The sequence below is a fragment of the Aotus nancymaae genome, unplaced genomic scaffold (assembly GCF_030222135.1).
Source record: "Aotus nancymaae isolate 86718 unplaced genomic scaffold, 86718_ANA_hifiasm-v0.15.2.pri h1tg000003l, whole genome shotgun sequence".
Taxonomy (NCBI): domain Eukaryota; kingdom Metazoa; phylum Chordata; class Mammalia; order Primates; family Aotidae; genus Aotus; species Aotus nancymaae.
In genome coordinates, this window is record NW_026988414.1 from 10,865,060 (window position 1) to 10,888,021 (window position 22,962).

Sequence of the window (22,962 nt, forward strand, 5' to 3'; positions counted from 1 at the left end):
GTGTCGCTGTCTAGTGGTTCCGATGAACCTGCTGGAAGGAGCTCTGCAAAGAAGGAAGGTCACTTCTCAGCCTTTTGGCTGAGATCAAGTGTAGTATGTGTTCTTACCAGAAAACAAGGGAAATAAAATGTTATGCTCAGAAGCCAGTCCCCTAACTTTTAACTTAGTTCAAGCAACTCCAGACTTCTAAATAATTCTACCAATCTCGCCCCTACCCATTGTGTGTGGGTTGCCTTTACGGCACCTAAATAATTCCGGCTGCCACCTTGAGCTGATAATTGAACCTGGCTCTTAAACCCTTGTGCATTCTTCTCTCACTGGTCTGGACTGTCTTATCCCCAAAGCTTTTCTATTCAATGCTCAGTGCCTCTCTCACTCCTCTCAAACCCTGCTCTGAGGCCCATGATGATTTTTGGCCTTTACCTGACTGGGCCCCATCACAGATGGTGTTAAGATAATCACATTCAGATGGCCCTGCTGCTACAAATTAGCTATGTGTCCTAGGTAAGTCACTTGCCCACCTTGGGGATATTAAAGAGGCAACTGTCTTTGTATGCTCCTTGTGACTCCATCATTAAAATATACTGCTCTGTGATAAAGATAGATTAGGCCATAAGTTCTGCTGTTGTCCTTTGCTATGTCCTTGACCAAATCATTTATCATTTTGTACAGATTCCTTATCTATATAAAGGGATAATTCCTATACCCAAGGATATAAAAATTAAATGAGATGGTGTATATAAAGTTTTATATGAACACACAGTGGGCCCTCAAAAGTGGAAGCTATTACTACCTCTGACAGTTATGTGTGCTACTAATAACCAGTTCCGTGAGTGTATTTCATGTTTCTCTTAAATGCTTATTAACCTTATCTAAGTCTCACACAGAAAACCTTTGTGAAATTCAGGGTTTTTATAGACCCTAGGTTAAGAGGTCTGCATTCCAACTTTTTGAATGTAAGTTACAAAATGCAGGGAGACAGACTAAACTAGGACTCATATTGGCCTCACAGGTCTAAGCTCTTTTATATTGACAGAGTAGGAAATAAGGAAATCCAGAAGTAAAGAACATGAAGAGTAGAATTAACTATATCCCTGCCAGGTCATCCAATCTGCAGTTCTAGTCTGTTTCCTAAGCCATCAGCTTATCTACCTCTACCAAGTCTTTGTTAAGACAAGTTTTCCAGAGAGTTGAAGGTGGCATAATGTATATCTTTCTGAATCTCCTCTAGATTATATATTCCATGGCTTTTAAGTACTTTATATGTAATATATTAAATCCTTTGTTAAGAGTTTCCTCTTGGCTCAGAGTGGTGGCTCATGCCTGTAATCCCAGCACTTTGGGAGGCCGAGGCAAGAGGATCACTTGAGCCCAGGAGTTTTGAGACCAGCCCTGGCAACACAGCAAGACTCCTATCTCTACAATTTTAAAAAGTAGCTGAATGTGGTGGTGTGTGACTGTAGTCCCACCTACACGGGAGGCTGAGGTGGGAGGATTGCTTGAGCCTGGGAGGTCAAGGCTGCAGCGAGCTATGATGGTACCACTGCACTCCAGCCTGGGTGGTAGAGCAAGACTTTGTCTCAAAAAAAAAAAAAGGCCCAGGCTATTGTTTTGTTTTGAAAAAGAGCTGCTTCTTACCTGATTTTGTCCAAGTTGAGAGTCCTCCGTGATGGAAGACTCCAGCTGAGACAGACTGGGTGACGACGCTGAATCTGCAGAGGTGCTGGTGACCAATTCCCCTAAAGCATCAACTTGTCTCCTCAAACTGTGTAAAGTGCCCTCTGTCTGCCGCTTTCCTTTGATTAATACTTCTGCTTGCTTGGACATACAGTGTCGAAGTTGGGCCTGAAAAGTGTTAGGACAAGACTTAGGGTTTTACACAGAAGAAACCTACCAGAACTACTGCTCAGCTTCCTCACAACATTTGATAGGCATATCTGGCTAACAGTAGCAATGGCTGTCGAAAATGCTCGTCTTTGAAAAGAACTGTAGGAGGTGCCAGGTGGATACTTAGTGTGCATAAACCTTTACTGTTCTGTGTTGTCTTTAACTGGGCCTTACACTTGGGCTGTTTTTTCTAGCAGTGCTTAGAATTCCTGTATCCCTTGCTTCTCCAAGAAATTATTGCCTTATCTTTTTTTTTCCTTTTCTATTATAACTGAAAAGATCAGTTTATACTTGACATCTGCAGTGTCTCCTCATTATGTATTTTTTTCCTAAGCCTTAGTTTCCTGTCTATAACTCACTAGGTATTTAATCCTCAACTCCATACTACTTTTTGGCTTTTGCCCCTGTTGTAATGAAATGATTCTCTCAAAGTCTATTGGAGTGCTGTCCAACAGAACTTTCTGCAATGATGGGAATGTTCTATATCTGGCTATCAATAGAGAAGCCAGTAGACACATGTGGCTATTAAGCACCTGAAATGTGGCAAATGAAGAACTGAATTTTTAACTTAATTATAATTTATTAAAATTTAAATAGCCACACATGGCTGGAGACTTTTTGGACATCACAGGGCTCCACTCAATACTGCAGCACTGTACTCTCTCATCCCACGCTGTCTACATAGCCACTCCCCCAAAATAAGTGTATCCTCCCACCTATACTCTTAACTGTCAAATCTTTAGCTCAACACTGATCAGTAATCCTAGACTCCTATTTTTGGCTGCCTACAGATAGATAACCTTCCCTGGATATCACAAGGCCTTCAAAGACAGTATGTTCTAAGCCAAACAATTCTTTAACTGACATTCAGCCTACTTTCCAGTATTCCAAATCCTTCCTGCCACCACTGGCCTGTGATAACCTTATAGTTCATCACTGTTTCTATTTCCTGTCCCAAATACTTAGATTCTATCAGCTCTAGCTGAGGTAAAGCAGCATCTCATAGGTTACAGAACACTGGAGTCAATACAAGAAGTCATGGTTTTTAACACTGCCTGCCATTTACTTTGTGATGCCAACTCCTCTGAGCTTCAGACATGCCATCCCTGACACTGCTGGCAGTGCTGCAATAGCGTGGATGGGAAAGCATCAGGTAAATGTAACTCCCCGCTCCCCTCCCCAGTGTGCCCAGGATCTCATGCTGATTTTTTGTTTTAAAGGGCAACCTTGAGTCGGTCTTCCCGGTGACGCAGTTTCTCCCGGAGTGCTTCTCCACGCCAGTGCTCATCCTTTCTCAGAGGGAAAATGGAGATACCATGAATCATCAGCTGCTACAAGTGGGAGCCAACCAGCCTTTCCCTCCTCCTACCTCAACACCCCCACATCTGTGTTTTAGCTTAGCTGGGGAAGGCAGTCAATCCTATGAAGCCCAGGAATAACAGGATAAACCCTTACCATTATGTGAACTTGGGAAAAGTTCAGTTTTTCTTCCAAAGTTCCCTCATTCATGGGAAATGGAAAGTTCTCTTTCAAGCTTTCCAGTTCTCCTAAGTTTTTGTTTCTTTCCAAAATAGCTTCTAGATCTGCTGGTAGTTCTGGAAGAAACTGATTGAGATTCTTCAAGCTGGTTCTGATTTCATCCTTCACCTCAGATCTAAGTGTCCTCATTGCATCACTGATTTCCATTTGTCTTCTCTCCAAATCTTTTTGGTTTGCCATCTAAACAGTGAGTTGGTGTCAATTATCATTATATAAAATTTCAGACTTACTTGGAATTGAGCTGTATGATATGCCATGTATTTAAAGATCTATAAAATATCAACTACCACGATTACTACAACTGTAAAAGCTTGTGATTTTTCAGATATTCAAGAATCTATAAGCTACTAAATGAATTATTTTATTGGCATTGTCGCTAGAAAAATTTCTATTTAGAAAAGCATGTACATAAAGTTCCTTGAAGGTGAATTACTCTATAGAAGACAGTCTCTTTGGAGTCAGACAAAGCTAGTTACCAGTCTCATTTCCAGTATTACCAGTATGACTTATGGCAAGTTGGCTAACATCTGATCCTCCATGACCTCATTTATACACAGATATAAATACCTTCTGCTCAGAAACGTGAAAACTAAGTGAGAATTTATAAGAAGCACCTTAGTGGCACCCAACTGGCAATCAGAGTAAGTAAGCCGCAAATGAGAAAGGGCCATTTACTGAAGTAAGTCATAAGTGATATGCATTATAAATGCTGGGGTATGGTGACACAATCTTGGCTGACTGCAGTCTCAACCTCCCAGGCTCAAGCAATCCTCCCACCGCAGCCTCCTGAATAGCTGCGACTATAGGTATACGCCACCACACCTGGCTACTTTTTGTATTTTTAGTAGAGACGGGGTCTCGCCATGTTGCCCAGGTTGGTCTTGAACTACTGAGCTCAAGCAATCTACCCAACTCAGACTCCCAAAGTGCTGGGATTACAGGAATGTGCCACTGCATCCAGCCTAGAGGTTTCTTAAAGTTTTATCAATTGCACTGATGCCAGAGACTACTTACTCTCTATGGCTCTACCCCATATAGAGCTTAGTGAAATATGAGATTTACACCTACTGCTAAATACCTTACCAAGTTTGCAAAGGCATAATCACTAAGGGCTGATGGTCTTTAAATAATTTTTTAAGTTATTTTTTTCCTGAATCAAATGGTGGGTATATGTGGGGAATCAGGGGATTGGAAGCACAGATGAAACTGGAATGACCACGTGGGATCATCCAAAGGACTAAGTAGAATAGGGCCAACTGAGTGGCCACAGCAGCCTGACTAGAGTTCGGGGAGGGCCCAGATGCTGTAAAGGACATCAGAGACATCAAGGATTAGACACTCTACCAGTCCAAGCATGAACTGGTTTCATACTCTCTGCTGGTTACATTATGTGATATCAAAGGTTTCCCCCTGGACCATTTTTTCTTGCTCAAAGGTTAGTGGAGGTTTTGGCTCCTATAGACTTGCTTATGGCATAAAATCTTAACATTTCAACATAGTTGTTTGGGACATAATAAAATGTGATCCTCAAGAATTACCTTGTTTTTTCCTTGAAAAACTAACATTAAGAGCTTGTCAAATTTAAGAGAATTTTCTAAGTATATTTTTAACAAAATAGTGGAGGTGCATTTCTAAATTTTGAAGCTAAAAAAACAGATTTGACTTAAAGAACATTCTTATAATCAGCTTTCCACAATTTCCATAAAGAAATACTACTATAGAAGGGATATTAAAAACAATACAGTCTGTCTGAGCCCAGCAAGTCCTCTCTCCCCAGGCTGGCCGGCTGGGCTTCCTGGGCACACACCTGTTTCTTGAGCTCCGTGTACTCATATTGCATCTGGTTGAGCTCCTTCATCAGGCGCCTGGCCCGCTCATGGTTGTCCTGGGCTACCAGTTCAATTGTTGCCATTTCCTTTTGTATGCAGCTGTTCTCCTGTTTTTGCTCCTAGCATAGGAGGAAGAAAAATAACTCTGTGATCCAACACGTGGAGCTGTGGTCTGCTGGCTGATACACTCGCTAGCTCTATAACTTAATTCCCCATCTGGGCCTCAGCTTCTCTAGCTGTCAAATGGGGATAATTCTGTCTGCCTTTCATGGGCAGATAAAGTATAGCTGGGAGTACATACACATCAGTCTGTTAGCCCAAAGTCTGATTCCCAGATCTGTAGCATTATGTTTGAATAATAAGCTACTATCCCTTTCTGAGTCTTCATTAATTGTCTATAAAATGAGAGTAATACCCATCAGATCACCCATCATTACTGGGAGTATTAAATTTTAGACATCTATATTTCATCTTTATGATGATCTTGCCTATCACTAGTACACCTATCAAAGTATATCCTCTTTGAAAGACACACATGGTTTAAAAGTTCCTTTCATACAACAGGGCTCCACTAACCCCTCCAGAGGGTACTGGAAAAACTCATACCCTTGACAGTTCATTGCTGCTCACCTGCCTCTATCCACCATAAATTATTCTGACCTATCTGAGTGTCACTTCACAAATTTATTTCAAGGATGAAAGCATGGTAGATTGGGCTTCCTGGTTTTAGGATAATGATTGATTAAAGCTAATGTTGGCCAAAAAGGGCAGGATGAGAAAAATCTGTAAGCACTGACTCCGGCAGTGTAAAAAAACCGGCCAGGCATGGTGGCTCATGCCTGTAATCCCAGCACTTTGGGAGGCAGAGGCGGGCCAATCACAAGGTCAGGAGTTTGAGACCAGTCTTGCCAACATGGTGAAAGCCTGTCTCTACTAAAAATACAAAAATTAGCCAGGTGTGGTGGTGTGTGCCTGTAATCCCAGCTACTCAAGAGGCTGAGGCAGGAGAATCGCTTGAACCCAGCAGGTGGAGGTTGCAGTGAACTGAGATCACGCCACTGCACTCCAGACTGGACGACACAGCAAGACTCTGTCTTGAAAAAAATAAAAATAAACTGTTGGCCAGGCACGGTGGCTCACACCTGTAATCCCAGCACTTTGGAAGGCCAAGATGGGTGGATCACAAGATCAGGAGTTCAAGACCAGGCTGGCAAATATGGTGAAACCTCATCTCTACTAAAACAAAAATTAGCTGGGTGTGGTGGCGGGAGCCTGTAGTCCCAGCTGCTTGGGAGGCTGAGGCAGGAGAATTGCTTGAACCCAGGAGGTGGAGGTTGCAGTGAGCCGAGATTGCGCCATTGCATTCCAGCCTGGGCGAAAGAGCAAGACTCTGTCTCAAAAAAAAAAAAAAAAAAACAAATAAATAAATAATAAACTGTCTATGGGCGGGACACAGTGGCTCATACCTGTAATCTCAGCACCTTGGGAGGCTGAGGTGGGTGGAGTACCTGAGATCAGGAGTTTAAGACCAGCCTGGCCAACCTGGTGAAACGCCATCTCTACTAAAAATACAAACATCAGTCAGGCGTGGTGGCACACACCTGTAGTCTCAGCTACTCAGGAGGCTGAGACATGAGAATCGCTTGAACCCAGAAGGCAGAGGCTGCAGTGAGCTAAGATTGTGCCACTGCACTCTAGCCTGGGAGACAGAGCAAGACCGCGTCTCAAAAAACAAAAACAAAAAACTGTCTTGAGAAGGCTTCTTCAACACCCCCTCCACCCCTGCCAGTGGAGGTGTAAACTGAGGCTTGCTAGCAGAACGTGTTCTCTACTTTGCGCTGACAATGGCTGTTCACATGACAGTCTCCCCAGCCAGCCAGAGCTCCTTTGAGGCTGTATCCCTGTCCCAGGCAAAACTTACCATCAGCTTCAAGAACAAATGATGCATAAATACACCAATAACAACAGTTGGGTTAGGGACTGGGTTGATGAGTAATTCATTTTCTCTATGTTGAAGTGGTGATGCAGTTTAAAATTTTAAATTTATCATTTCCTCACAAACTGCCATGGCAGCAGGTACTCACAAGAAGGTTTTTCTCCAGCTGGCTCCGCTGGATCTTAAGTGCTTCCTTCAGGCTGGCTACCTGCTTCTCAGCTTTCTTTCTTTCTGTTAAGAACTGGTTCCGCAGGAGGCTGAAGTCTGCCCTCACAGAGTCTGCCTCTTTCTGGAGGGCCAACAGCTCACCTGACTTCTCCAACAACTGCTGCTCCCTTTCCGAAAGCTGCCGTTCTGAAATGAGCATTTTCAGTAGGATTAGCCAAAGGCCCTGGGCCAGCTGTAGGCAGAGTTCCCCTTCCCTTGTGGCAGATGCATAATGGTGATCTGCTACCCATGCAGGTGCTTTCCTCCATTACAAAGTCTTACAAGTCTTCCCTGACCCACACACCAAAGGCCCAAAAAGATACCCAGATAAAGGTGCCTTTTGAAGTAATTGGTTCCTGAAGGGCCTGATCCCAAAGTGACAGACAGCTACTATATCTCTTTTTAAGTCTTTGAGACCACTGAGAGGAAACCCCACACCAATCCTGAAGTGTGTGGAACTGCTGAAATTTTTTTTATAAACATTGATTTTCATAAAGGGAAGCACACCAGGACTACTTCCTTCCACAGGAGGCATTGCAGTGGAAAGAGCACAGGATTTGGAGCTGGCTCCTACACTGGTCTGAGCCCCATTTGATAGACAAGGAATACACTTCTTGATGTTCAATTGGAATTATATATGCAAATATCTGGTACATAGTGAGTACTTGACAGAGAATGCTTACTAAATAAAAGTGAGATTTAAAATATATTTTTCTTATCACCCTATTTAGAGAAGCATCCTGCCCAGATTTTACTTTTCAACAACTGGCATGATCAGAATTTAACATATTTTTTTAGTTTCATTTTCATAATGAAATGATTGGGTCTGGGTATATCAAGAGTTCCCAGGGAAAAAGGAATAATAACCCTTTCAGATCCCCAAGCCCACAACATCTTCCAAGCATTATTAAACACTGCAGTCTATGAAAGAGGAAAACCATTTACTGATGTAAGAACAAGTACTTACCCTGGATTCCCATGTCAGCTTCATTTATATATAGCTCAAGAAAGAACAAACACCTGTATTCTGGTACCATTCACTATGCCGAATCTGGACAGAACTGTTAATATTATGTTTTTGACACTTGAGATGAAGTAGACCATTATTCCCAAAGCTCACAGATAATATACTTTAAGAGTATCTTTTGGCAGTTCTTCACTTGAATGTTCCACTTTCTTGAGATAGCATTCTCAAAGGAGACAATATGAGCAAGGAAGGACTTGCTGGTCAGTCTCAGGATCAAATCTCTTCTCCATAAAGATAAATATTCCCTTTGTCTGTCTGAACCTGCTTCCTCATCTTTCACTGGGCTACCATACCTCCTGCTTTGCTTCTCCTGGGCTCTGGCTGGGGTCTGGATCTCTTCAAACACTTTTGCAAGACAACCACCAGCAGAGCCAACCCCTACCCCATCTCCCAGTGAGAAGTTCCAGAATACATACTGGTTTGGGAGAGCGTCTTCTCCAGGTTCTCACCCCACTTCTCCTCTTCCTGCAGAGTCCTAACACGCTCTTCAGCCACTAGCACCTGTGAGAGCACCTGGTCTAGTTTGCTTTTCTGGTCTGTTAATTCCTTTTCCAGCTGGTGCTGTTGCTCCTTCAGTGTCACTTTACTGGCTTCGAATTTGTTTTCTTCACTCTCTCTCTCTTTCTGGAGTCTCTGAAACATCTTAATAAAGAATAACCCTGATTAGTCATAAAACAACAAATAGTGTCCCAGAAAACCTGCATGGACATGAGAAAGACTAGTTCAAAAGAAAGTAGAAGACAGCCCACAGGGATAATTCCATTACAGAGGTGATCAAGAGGGCCTGGGAAGCTATCTGGCCAGCATGTGAAGAGGGGATTCAAGCAGCAAATGGCATGTGGACATTAAGTATCTTTACAGGACCGATGTTCTATGATTTTTAAAGGTCTGTAAGAGAGTCACATTGTTGGTGTAAAAGCTACCCATGGCTACAGAAGGCAGTTACGTGACACATAGTCCCATGGGGGATATTTCTCAGCAGCTTTCTGCCAGAAGAAAAATAAGCTCACATAAGTGACAAAACTCTTCTTTTATATAAAATCATAAATGTGTACTACCATTTCTTGTTGGACTAGTTTGAGCTTGTTTTCTTCAATCTCATTCTGAAGCACATGAAGTTGTTGTTGTTTTGTCTCCTCTTTCTTCTGACAGTCTTCAAACCTTTTTGTCCATTCACTGATGTCCTTCTGGAGTCGGGTCTGCTCACTGAGCAATATATCCTGATGCTTGGTGGTGTGAAGCAAGTCCTTTAGGTGAAAGAACAAGTGGAAACTACTAATAAAACCATGTGTACTAGAAGTGGCCAGTACCAATCCAGTATCCACTAAGTCTGACAGAATGAGAGGCACAAAAGTTTATTTCCTTTATTATCTCAATAAACTTACAGGTACAAGAGAATTTAGATATCTAACCCAACTTCTTTATTATTATTATTTTTCTAGACAGAGTCTTGCTCTGTTGCCAAGGCTGGAGTACAGTGGCATGATCTTGGCTCACTGCAACCTCTGCCTCTCGGGTTCAAGCGATCCTCCCATCTCAGCCTCTCAAGTAACTGGGACCACAGGCATGTGTCACCACACCCAGCTAACTTTTTGTCTTTTTAGTAGATGGGGTTTTGCCATGTTGGCCAGGCTGATCTCGAACTCCTGGCCTCAAAGTGATCCACCTGCCTTGGCCTCCCAAAGTGCTGGGATTATAGGCGTGAGCCACTGCATCCAGCCTGTGTCTAATGTAACTATTAATTTACATAATAGAAACTGAGGTCCACAACTTGCTTGCAGTTCTTTGAATTACAGCACTATTCTCACAGGACAACACTGAACTACCTTTAAGAAAATCATGAGAAGTATAAGGGTCAAGAATCTGCTGTATTCAACATCTGACAAGATAGAGGCCCAGATTTGACAGTTACTCTATGGCTCAAGGAATCATCAAATCTAAGCCCAGCCTTTGGAGGCCTTATCTGTGCCATGGATTAGAGATGGTCCATCTGGTCCCTGAAGCCCCCAGAAGGGCTGCTGACAGACTGCTGCTGGGTTCTGGTCTAGCCACCACCCTACTTACTAGTTTTGAGTAAAACTTTGTTTGAATCAAGACTGCTCTCCACCAAAACTTTTATTTATGTGATGGTTATGTTATATAAAAGGCCCTATGGTCCCTGCTGTTGTGAGAAAGAACCAGCCTACTTGATTTCGTTGTTATTTAAACCAATTGTCTAGATTCCCTCAGTATACTACTAGAATATTACATTTGCTAACCTTACCTGTTTTGCTTGGTTCAAATGGTCTTGGACGTTAGCTAGTTCCTCCTGCAGTGAGTTTACTGCTTCTTGTTTTTCTACAGAAATGACATTTTCATAAAATAAGAAATACATATGTATTTATTGTACAGATTCCCATTAGCGTCCCCAAAAAGTAGAGAAGTTAGTTTAAGCTTACTTCGGTTACATGTTTGATTATGCCATACTATCTCATTAAAGGCCAAAAGAGAGTTACACGCACAATTCAGATTTGAGTTTTTGAAGATTTTCATGTTCAAAATCTCACAAAGAAAAAATTACAGATAATACTTAGTATTAGTCAGGTGCATGGTTTAAAAACAGCTACCTTCTGCATTGTTGGTAGAAATATAAACTTAACCTTTCAGGAAGGCAATTTGGGAATAAATTTTATATACTAGATTTGTCAGTTACCAGCTGTGTGACCTCGAGCAAGTCACTTCTCATTTAAGCAGTCACAAGAAAACTAAGCTTCAGTTTCCTTATTTATAAATGAGTAAAATAATTTTTATCTCATAAAAATCTTATGAGGATTAAATGAGAAAATGTAATACTAAGAACATAAAAAATGTTCAACAAGTATATTATTAGCTAGAATTACTCAGCAATTTCTTCTAAATAAATTATCATATTTATGAGCATTTGGTACTTTTAAAATCTTCATTATTTACATCTTTGTTTTTGTTTTTCAAACTAGACACACATCCCTAGCAAAAATCTGGAAGGACAGTCACCAAACTGTTAATAGGAATCTATGAGGAATGAGGTCAACAGCAATTTTTATTTCTTTCTGCTATGTTTTAAAATTGTTCCCTAAGGAACATGGATTAAAAAAAAAAACTGACTTTATTGAGATAAAATTCACATATCATGTCCTATTTAAAGTGTACAATTCAAAGGCTTTTGGTATATTCAGACTGTGCAACCATTACCACAATCTAATTTTAGAAAGAAATCCCATGAATTATTTCTGTCGTAAGAAAAATCAAAGAATCTAACAAAGGGCAAGGAAATCACATTGTCACTGTTCTGCTGCCTTATACCTTGGAGCTGCTGTTGCATTGCTGAAATGTCATTATGCAGTGACAGCTTGTCTCTGTTTAGTTGGTCTAGTTCCTGCTGCAGTTTTCTGACATTTAATTCCAACTTTTCTAAGTTTGATTTCTCCATTTTGCTATTTTCTTCTGCTGCTGCTAAAACCCTACCACAGAGAATAAGTCAGACTGTCAAATATAAAATATTCAAGCACACACAGGAGATGACTGAGGAACAGTGTTACCCTTTCACAACACACAGTTATGGAAAGTATGAATGATTATAAATCTTCACAAAATTTAAGACTCAACTCATTTTCAAAATCTTACCAGCTTTCTAAGTGGAGACTTTCAAAAAGTGACTCACTAAACTGAAGTTTCATAAAAATCATGGATAAAAATATGGATAACATTCAGAATTCGAAAAATCTGAGTGATAAAAATGGAGCTAACATGTGACAATTGAAAAAGTAGAAATTAACTGTATGTACAGTAGAATCTGTCAATATAGCAGACATGCATGAGCAGGTATTGTAGTACATAAAGGGAGTCATACAGCGTGGACTTGTTTTTGTCTGGCTTCTTTCACTCAGCATAGTTACTTTGAGATTCAGCCATGTTGTGTGTATCAATACTGCATTCCCTTCTTATTGCTGAGTAGTATTCTACAGTGTGGATATACCACAATTTGTTTATCTGTTTACCATCTGATGGATATTTGGGTCATTTCTAGTTTTTGGCCATTACAAATAAAGCTATCATGAACATTAGCATATACTCTGTGTAGAAATATGCTTTCATTTCTCTTGAAAAAATGTTGCTATTCACTCGGGGTGGCTGGCAAGATATTAAAGATATGAACTGTTAGGAAAAATATAGATTGTAATCTCAAACCTTTTAGAAGACCAAAGGGTTTTATAGGGGCAGGCTGAAGGCAGCCCTCATTAACATTAGCATAGGAAGGAGATTAAAGACTGATCAAAATGCCTTACCCCACACCCACTTGTCTCCACTCTGTTTACTCATGTTAATTTTGTGCTGGGTGGTCTCTCCAAGAGGATCAAAGGGGAATTATCTGTTAACTGCAATTACTCTGGACACCAGAACCAGAAGTTTTTATCAGTTGTAAAACCATTCTCTTAACCATGTTAATTACCTACAAGTATGTTAACTTAGAACCTCTACTGTAATGTCTAGGGAATAAATTATCTATCTAGGAGTGGAATGGCTAGATCTTCTGGTTGGTGTATGTCTGATTTTTAAGTAACTGTTAAACTGTTTTCCAAAGTGGTCATACCATGTCCCTCAATGGTATATGAAAGTTCCTGGATAACATCTGGTATGGTTGTTGATCTAATAGGTGTGTAATGATATCTCACTGTGGTTTTAATTTGCATTTCTCTAATGATTAATGATCCTGTGTATCTTTTCATCTGCTTATTTGCCATCCATTTATCTTCTATAATGAAATATCTGTTCAAATCTTTTGCCCATTGAAATAATTGAGTTGTCTTATTGAGTTTTGAGAGTTCTTTATATATGTATTCCAAATACAAGTCCTTTATCAGATACACGGGTTGCAAACATTTTTTTCCCAACCTGTGATGTATCTTTTCATTACCTTAACAGTGTCTTTTGAGGAGGAGCAATGTTTTAAATTTTGATGAAGTCTAATTTTATCAATTTCTTTTATGAATCAAGCTTTTGGTGTCATACCAAGAATTTTTGCCCACTCCAAGGTCACAAAAGTTTTCTACTATGTTTTATGTTTTCTTCTAGAAGTTTTATATTTAGGTTTTACATATATGTTTATAGTCATATATATATGTTTAGTCATATATATGTAAAACTTAAATATAAAACCTATATATGACTGTAAACATATATACAAAAGCTATATAATATATATAATATATATTATATATAATATTTATATATATAATATATATTATATATTTTTTTATTTTATTTTTTTTGAGACAGGGTCTCATTCTGTCACCCAGGCTGGAGTGCAGTGGTATCATCATGGGTCACTGCAGCCTTGACCTCCCAGACTTAAACAATTCTCCCACCTCAGCTTCTTAGCCTGGCTATTTAAAAAATTTTTTTGCAGAGACAGGGTCTTTCTATGTTGCCTAGGTTTGTCTCAAATTCCTGGTCTCAAGTGATCCTCCTGCCTTGGCCTCCCAAAATGCTGAGATCACTGGCATGAGCCACTGTGCCGGGCCTCATTTTAAATTAATATTTATCTATTATACAAAGTGAGATATGAATTGAGGTTCTTTTTTTTGGTTTTGTATATCCAATTGTTTCAGCTACTTTTTTTTAAAAGACCATCTTTACTGAAAAAGATGCCTTTGTATCTTTATCAAATCAGTTGTCCACATATATGTCAGTTTATTTCTGGACTTTCTATTCTATTCCGTTGATCTATGTGTTCATCTTTATACTAATACCACAGTGTTTTGATTATAGGTTTATAAAAGTCTTGCAGTCAGGCAGTGTTAGTCCTAAATTTTTGTTCTACTTTCTCAAAGTTGTTTTGGTGTCATACCTAAAAAATTGTATAAATTCTATTCTAGGTCCTACAATAATTTGATTCTAGGTTCATGTAATTTTAGAACCAGCTTGTCAATTTCCACAAGAAAAATCTATTGAGATTTTAATTGTAACCGTTTTGAATCTAGAAATCAATTGGAAGAGAACTAAATAGTTAACAATGTTGTCTTCTTGTCCATGAACAAGACATATCTCTCCATTTATTTCCAGCATGTATTATTTTACTTAAAAAAAAAAAAAAAAAACACAGGCCAGGTGCAGTTAAGTCACATCTGTAATCCCAGCACTTTGGGAGGCTGAGGCAGGCGGATCACAAGGTCAGGAGATCGAGACTATCCTGGCCAACATGGTGAAACGTCGTCTCTACTAAAATACAAACTATTAGCTGGGTGTGGTGGCACATGCCTGTAGTCCCAGCTACTCGGGAGGCTGAGGCAGGGGATTTGCTTGAACCAGGAAGTGGAGGTCCCAGTGAGCAGAGACCACACCACTGCAGTCCAGCATGGCGAGAGAGCAGGATTCTGTCTCAAAAAAAAAGATTAAAAAAAATACTTTTGAGGAAAAAAAACTAGTAGGAAATTCACCAAAAAATTCAACTGGCAAAATATATTATGATACCAAGTTTGTGGTGCATTTTTTTTATCCCTTTCTCTACTTTCCAAGTTGTTTACAGTGTGTTTATAATGCTTAGGCCTGAATAAGTGATCCTGCAAGCTTATTTGGTCTTCCTCTCACCTTTTGGTTTGTGCCAACTTTTTTTCCCAAATGTCACATTTCTCTTGGAGATCTTCCTTTTCGTTGCTCAAACGCTCAACACATGATTGTAAAGCTCGGGACTCAGCAGTTATTCGTTCTATTTCTCGTTTATCCGTCTCAAGGAGCTGCTTCTGCCAGTCTATTTCCTCTTTCTGTTGCTGGACTATCTGCTGCAAATTCTCTAACTCCAGTTTCTCCTAAATCAGATAAAAGAGGACTCAAACATCCTAAATGAGAAAGACTCAGTTTCTTAAGGGTACAATGGTTTTGTTGATTACCTCTAGCACTGCCACCTGAGTCTTCTCTAATTCAGATACCTTTTGGTCATGTTGTAGCTTCAAACCTTGTAGCTCATTGTTTTCAAGTTGCAACATGTCTAGAATATTCTTTAGTTCTAAGGGACAGAAGAAACAAAGCATGGTCCATGCTATTAAATGAACTTGGAAAACGTTTACAAAATTAAACAGAAAAAAATGCTACTGACTAATATAAGGGTTCTTTACAAATTTTGTTGAGCTGAATAAGGCTAATTTTATTTTTAATAAAAAAGTTATCTAAAAGTATTGTTAAGTATTATTTAATTTGTTAAAAACATTTTAACAAACCAGGTGCAATGGCATGTGCCTGTAATCCCAGCCATTTGGAAGGCTGAGGTAGAAGGATTGCTTGAGCCCAGGAGTTTGAGACTAGCCTGGGTGACAGAGCAAGATCTCATCTCTATATAAATAAACAGACAAACATTTTAACAAAAATATTTAATGAATAAAGATCCTGGTTCCAAAGCATTTGCTTCTATATAAAAGAATGAACTAAAAGCATTTTATATAAAATTGATCAAAATAAATTTTTTAAAACTTTAAAATACAGACTGAGATTTATGTAACAATTTTTTGGCCTTTGAAATACAGATATTTAAACTTTTTTCCTGATTTTTTCCTTATAGAGATAACTGCTTACTGTAGAAAAGTTGGAAAATACAAAAATAAAGCATAAGAGAAAAAAAATGAAAACCCACCATCATTTCACCATCCCAAATCACTATTACAATAGCATTTTGATGTATTTCCTTCTAGGACTGCACACTCACACACACACACATACACACACACATTTTAAGATAAACTGGGACTATACTCCATATTCATTTTTTACCTATTTTTTTTTCATTCTTCTCATGAGCATGTTTGCATGTCATTAAATGTTAAAAATACGGCTTTTAAATTGGTCATTTGTTTCCAATTCTGGGGGGGGCTGGCATGGCAGAAGAGGCAATGTTGCCCAGGCTGAAGCATAGTGGCATAATCATAGCTCACTGCAGTTTTGACCTCCTGGGCTCAAGAGATCCTCCCTACTTGGCTCTCTGAGTAGCTGGGACTACAGGTGCACATCACTGTGCCTCGCTAACTTTTGAATATTTTTGTAGAGATGGGGTCTCACTATGTTGCCCAGGTGGTTTTGAACTCCTGGGCTCAAGCAATCATCTTGCCTGAGCCTCCCAAAGAACTGGGATTATAGGCATGAGCCACCACACCCAGCCTGTTTCCAAATTTGGTCATTATAAATATTGCTGCAATGTACATAAATGCTTGCCCCTCTCAGAAGGAGTAGAAATGGGCTGACTGGTTCAAGAGGTGTGAATTTCAAGAGTCTTGAAACACTGGGAGATTGTTCTAGTTTATACCTCAATTGATATAGGCTGCAAGTGCTCTTCTTTCAGAACACTCTGATCATCAATGAGCATGATTATTTTGCTTTTAAATAAAGTTAATCAATGCAAATGGCAGAAAATAATATCATATTCCTTTTATAACCTGCTTTCTTTGCTTATTAATAGTAAGGTTAAACTTTAAAGTTTATTTAGCCATTTGTTATTTTTTCAATGATGTGTAATACAGACATTTCGAACCTCAAACTTTGTATGATTGTTTTCCTTTAAACTTACCAGTTTTATGTTTAGACATCTGCCTTAAAACAACCTGAAGATTCTCTTCCTCTTTTTCAATTTCCTGCTTTATAAGTGTAAGTTGGGTTTTTCTTTCACTAATCTGAACATTCAGTTCTCCTTTCTGAACACTCAGTTCTTCCAGAAGAGATTTTACTTCCTGCATTTAAAAAAAAAGTTAACCCCTCCTGTGATTGTAAATGAAAATTACTTTAAAATAAGTTCTCTTATATTGTCTTATTTCATAGAAATTCTAATTTGGAAACAAGCTCATTTTTGCCTTTCATGTCAAGAATAGCATTATATTTGGCAGGAACCTATTTCTATATAATAGAAGCAAAAAAGCAACATATTCCCTTCATCTAAATATATTTGCAACATTACTATAAGCAAGGCAATGTGCTCTAGAGAGAAAAGGCTGACTGAGACATGGCTCCTGCTCTGGAGGGGCTTAGTACGTTGTCGAGCGGTAAGGCAGGGAACATAAGCACAACCACGAAAGGCTAAGATGGCCTAGGAAACAGGCAGACAGAGTGTTTCTAAACTCAAAAGAAGGAAACTCCTTCTTACAGGATAAAGGAAAAAGAAGTTTTCTTTTTTGAGACGGAGTCTCCCTCTGTTGCCAGGCTGGATCACTGCAACCTCCACCTCCCGGTTCAAGCGATTCTCCTGCCTCAGCCTCCCAAGTAGCTGGGACTGCAGGCATGAGCCACCACTCCCAGCTAATTTTTGTATTTTTAGTAGAGACAGGGTTTCACCATGCTGGCCAGGATGGTCTCCATCTCTTGACCTCTTGATCCGCCTGCCTTGGCCTCCCAAAGTGCTGGGATTACAAGCCTGAGCCACTGTGCCCAGCCAGAAGTTTCCTTAGAGGAGGTGGCATAAAGCTGGGCAATGAGAAACAAGTGGGATCTGGCTAGTGATAGAGAAGGGGAATCCCTGGAGAAAAATGGTATCGGCAGAAGAACTTTGGGCATATCCAGAAAACAACGAAGAGGGAACTATACATGACAGCCACTCCATGGATACGTAACAATACCAAATTGATGTTACAGAGGAGGCAAGATTTCAGGAGTTTATATTTTCATTTGGGGAGAAGCAATGGAAATATATCAAACTAAACCTATAGCACTATCCTAAGACTCTTCAGAAAACCTAATAAAAAACATACCCTAATGTGGTTGCACTTCTCAGCTACTTCAGTCTCTCCCAGTCTCAGAGCTTTCTGGAGGTCAGCTTTTGCCTGGACCATGCTTCCTTGGAGTAGATGCAGCTCCTCCTTTTTATGCCCTAACTGCCTGTCCAAGACAGTCATCTCCTGCTGCTGACTTGTCACCTGTATTAAAGAAAAGGGAAGAGTAAGTTTGACAAAGGCCATGCAACCCTCAGTGCTAACCTGGAGATAATTTAGTTGTGAGGCAAAATCAAGAGCTAATATCCCAATCCCCAAGAGTCAGAAAGCCCAGGCAAGGAGTGTGAAGATGAAATGCCTAAAGAAGACCTTGAGCCCACATATTTAAAACCACTCAAATCACAGTGATCGCAGTAAGAACAATATGATAATCATGATTATCCCTCAGATTATGCTTTTCAAAGAACTTTTATTTTTATACCCTAATTCCATTTTGACATCCTTGATGATGGACGTTAGAGATTTTTAAAATTTATTCATCTTTAAAATCAAAAATTCATTACATTTTTAAAGATAATACATATATGTTTACCAAAAAAGAAAAAGGAAGAAGACCATGCAGATATCCAAAAAGAAGAAAACAGAAAATACCCAAAATCCTCCCTTCTCAGATGACCACTTTTGTACTTTGGTATTGACTAAAAATACAACCACAACTGTTCATAAAGACATTTAACAGAAATGATTTCATAGAGTATACCATGTTTTGAGACTCACTTTTTTTACTCAAAAATATATTGTATTAAGTTGGGATTCAAATTTAGTTTAGACTTTATGCTTAACAACTATGTTATGTAGCCTTATTTATTCTTTTTTATAATTAAACATGTATTACTTTTATAATCATAAAACATATGTAGGTTTTAATACTATGTGAGTTGTTTTTTTCAAGACGTCTGTTGCCATACCTGGCTTCTCAGCTTTTCTAGTTCGGCTCTCTTGACCTGAAGAAGTGTCTCAGATTCTTTAAGGACCTGCAGGTGGTGATCCTCATTGCGTTCTGCCATCTCGATGTCTTTTTGCAGTTTCTGAAGCCTACAAAGCACCAGCAGCACTAGAGCAGATCCTAAGGGACTCTGAACCCCAGAGCTGTCTTCCAGGACAAACCCCTTGCAGCCCTATAGAGGCCTTACTTACTCTTCTGTCAGTTTTTCCTTCTTCTTGCTTAAACACTGGAAGTCTGAGTCTTTTGCTGCTACAATTTTGTTTATTTCTTTCAAGATTTCTTCCTGCTTGATTTTGTGCTGCTCCAAATCCTTTGCATCAGCCTGGAGCAATCTAAAACATATTGCTTTATTCCCCCCAGGTCCCATAGACTGAACGTGCATTACTTATCATAAACCAATTATTATCCTCTTAGAAGCAAACTTTTCATTCATCTCAACATATACATCAATGGCTTAGGGAATCCACCTACCTTAGCTGCTGATCAGCTTTGACAAGGTTAACGGCAGTTTCCTGAGCTCTCCTTTCTAATTCCTCAGCATCTGACTCAGTTTGCAATAAACTTCTCTTGGCATCAGTGAACTTTTCAACAGCATTTTTTGTCTAGAAAAGAAACTGTCATTAAAAGCCATTCAGTTACAATACTCACTCACAGCCTTTGGCCATATAAACCAGTACAGTTCTTTTGGAAAACAAGATGATATAAAAGACATAAAAATGTCCATTCACTGTAACTCTAATTCTCGGTAAATAATTCAGAAGCAAAAAACTACCACATAAAAATGTTCATTGTATAATAATATAAAACCTGACAAATAATAATAAATAGGCTAAGTGATAATGCATTAACAAAGTGGAATACTGTGTAACCTTTAAAAATGATCAGATGACAATGTAGCAACATGGAAGAATGTTAATGACATTATGTTGGCTGAGAAAAATAAATTTAAAATGGTATAAGCACTTTGAGAGCAACTATGTAAAACTACAGTTGTATCAACAAAGAAAGACTATACAAAAATAATTATGGTCATTTGAAAGTAGTGGAACTAAAGATGCTTTTTATTTCAAAATAATCTGAATTATTATTATATCATTTTTAAATATTAAAACTACCCAACTAAGTGGCAATGAAGTTATTTTACCAGGATTCCCTCCACACACAGATTCTTGCTGTACTCTAGTCATTATCAAGTGAAGTAAAAATGCATTGATCTGATGATGATGTAATTATGGCTGACAAACACAAACATTAAATGCTCTGCAAATATTTAAAATCTTCCTATATAAGATTTTGTAAAAACACTATATATATATTTTTATCAATTTGGTTTCTTTTTCTGCCTAACATAAGAGGCTTAAAACAATGACATCAAAAGTTCCAAAAATAGAGTGTGGTTTGCACTTGGTTGAGCAGTGACTCACCTTCAGCCAAAAAAAAAAAAAAAACTGAGGTCTGCCATTGTACTAAAGCCAGAGGAGTCCATATGTTAAATCTGTCTATTAAATATCTGTGTGGATGCAAAAGGGTTGGCAAGCTCCCGGAGAGCTACATATTTCACCGTACGTCTTTCCATTTCAGATAGCTTGTTTCTGTCAATTTTATCAGCAAAGCATTGGACGAGACTCACTATGCATTCCAGAGGGCCACCAAATAGTTTTTTTCTCCTTCTATGTCAGGTTTTAAGATGTCTAGCACACTCCTTACAAAACGCCACTACTTTCTCTCTCCTCCTCCTTCTTACCAAGCTGCCTCCCTGAGTCATTTTGGGAAGATGAAGGTGAAAGAACTTATCAGCCTTGGTTCACTTACTACCTCTGCCTACTACCAGTGTCACCAATTTTCTTTTGATGATTTTACATATCTATATATATTACTATATAATCAAAATATGCCAGTGATATTTTGATGACATATCATCAAAATAATATATATATTATTATACCAGTGATATTTTTTCCTCTAGTTCTGCTTGCAACTATTTTCTCTCACAGTAATCCAACAAATGACAACAGAAGTAACAGCTCATCTGAAAAAAGAGGACTTTTTCCATTCTTAATTACTTACAGAATTTCTTTAATTATTTAGTTCCTAGGTAATAGACTGCTATTAATTTAAATAGATTGACATTGAAATAGCAATATAAAAATAATGGTTCCTGAGGTGTTTCATGTGGGTAAGGAACTCTTTCCATCCTGGATTTCTCATTTAACTAAAAGAGCTCTTGGCTGGATGTGACTCTGGGCCAGTAACGAGCCTCTCTGAGCTACATCAGTAAACTGAGCTAACGTCATCTTACAGGTTGCCAGGAAGGTTAAATGAAACATTTACAAAATGGCCATGTGTAGACATAGCAGTGGTTCAATAAAAGGTAGCTCCTTTTTCTCCCCAACTTCCCTCTGTATTATAGTCTAAAGAATATTATCTCAGACAAAAAATATTTTGTATCATTATCAACTTGAAGAACAAAGCAATACTTGTGAGGTCCACTGTAGCTTAATAGGAATATAAAGATTGGCCTGTTTGAAAAAACACAGGTAGTAGAACCCAAATATTAAATACAAAACATACACACAAGATAAGGAGGTTGGGTATGCTGGGAACAAAATAGCTTCAGGAATTTTAAATATACTGTTTTATTTAATCCATGTTGAAAGGCCTACATATTCTTAGCCTGAATTTACAGATGAGAAAAGCAAAGCCAGGGGACTTATGTGACTTGCACAGATTCTCACATCTCCTTAACTAGCAGAATCCAGCTTGGAACCTGGCTGTCTGACTTGGACAACTGTTCTCTCATCACACACATTCTCTTTCTAATCCTTCATGTGGACAGTAAGCTGACTCACCCACACTGAGCTCACACCCCAAACCACAACAGGACATACCTTCTCTTTAGTGCTTGAAAGTTCACTCTCAGCCTCCGCCAGGAGTCGGTCAGCTTCCCTGAGCTCTGAGCGACGTTTCAGAAGAGTCTTCTCAATGCACTCAATTTCATCTACAATATCTTCATGATGTTTGAGTGATTTTTCTATTTCTAGTTCAGTCATAAGACTCTCAACATTTCCATCAATGAAGTCCCTAAAAAATGATATACACACCCATTAAAAGATTTTAAATGTAGACAATATAGATGCTTGTAGCTTAACTACTTAAAAAATGCACAATGATTTTCTAATTTTATATGAAAATAGATAAGAAAGACTGCTACATTTGATTATGTTCAAGGTCTATGTTTATCATTTTACTAAACATGGAATTCTTATTGGCAATAAAGGCTAAATATGTAAAATGTATGATATGGAATTGTTTCTCCTTTTAAATATAACAACAAAGATTATTGTGTTGTCAGCACTTCACCAAGAAAATGCTGATACTTCTGTTCTTCTGAGATATAAAAATAAAGCAAACCACTACCACAGCACTCATCCATTCCCTCAAAACTATCCTTCAAGGGCCAGTTGCTGCCCTGATGACTACCTGATTTTGTGATTTATTCCGTTCGGCTAAAGTAAAACTCTAGTGACAACATTTGACACATTAGAAACCATGACACACAATTCAGTATCTTAAGGCTAACATGACAAAATTATTTGAAAATTGGATTATCTATGACTGCATGACAGAAAAATATGAAAATAAATTCAACATTTAACAGATTCTTTCTCTTTAAATGAAGGCATACGTATGATTTTTACTTTCTTCTTGGAACATTTTTGTGTTATCCAAATTTCCTAGAATAGTACTTATTATACTTTTATAACTATGAGAAGTGGCGATCCTACTACCCTATCATCTCCCTCAGAAAAACCTCGAAATAAAAAAATGCC

At 38.7% G+C, this 22,962-nt stretch overlaps 1 protein-coding gene and 1 pseudogene across 6 annotated transcripts in view; one reads left to right on the top strand and one right to left on the bottom strand.

The window, feature by feature from the left end:
* CNTRL (centriolin) overlaps positions 1–22,962 on the bottom strand; it is a 98,024-nt gene that overhangs the window by 3,748 nt on the left and 71,314 nt on the right. For all 6 annotated transcript variants that reach the window (XM_012458225.3, XM_012458226.3, XM_064378428.1 and 3 more), the window contains 17 exons: positions 22,021–22,213; positions 19,604–19,734; positions 19,324–19,464; positions 19,095–19,221; positions 18,166–18,330; positions 16,995–17,154; positions 15,331–15,446; positions 15,032–15,249; positions 11,747–11,904; positions 10,689–10,762; positions 9,484–9,672; positions 8,842–9,067; positions 7,340–7,545; positions 5,234–5,374; positions 3,343–3,606; positions 3,114–3,176; positions 1,639–1,845 (listed from right to left, as the gene is read on the bottom strand). In XM_012458225.3, coding sequence (XP_012313648.2) covers positions 1,639–1,845; positions 3,114–3,176; positions 3,343–3,606; positions 5,234–5,374; positions 7,340–7,545; positions 8,842–9,067; positions 9,484–9,672; positions 10,689–10,762; positions 11,747–11,904; positions 15,032–15,249; positions 15,331–15,446; positions 16,995–17,154; positions 18,166–18,330; positions 19,095–19,221; positions 19,324–19,464; positions 19,604–19,734; positions 22,021–22,213 — 2,779 coding nt within the window. The remainder of the gene's footprint in view (positions 1–1,638; positions 1,846–3,113; positions 3,177–3,342; positions 3,607–5,233; positions 5,375–7,339; positions 7,546–8,841; positions 9,068–9,483; positions 9,673–10,688; positions 10,763–11,746; positions 11,905–15,031; positions 15,250–15,330; positions 15,447–16,994; positions 17,155–18,165; positions 18,331–19,094; positions 19,222–19,323; positions 19,465–19,603; positions 19,735–22,020; positions 22,214–22,962) is intronic.
* On the top strand, positions 59–238 carry LOC135277481 (U2 spliceosomal RNA; annotated as a pseudogene).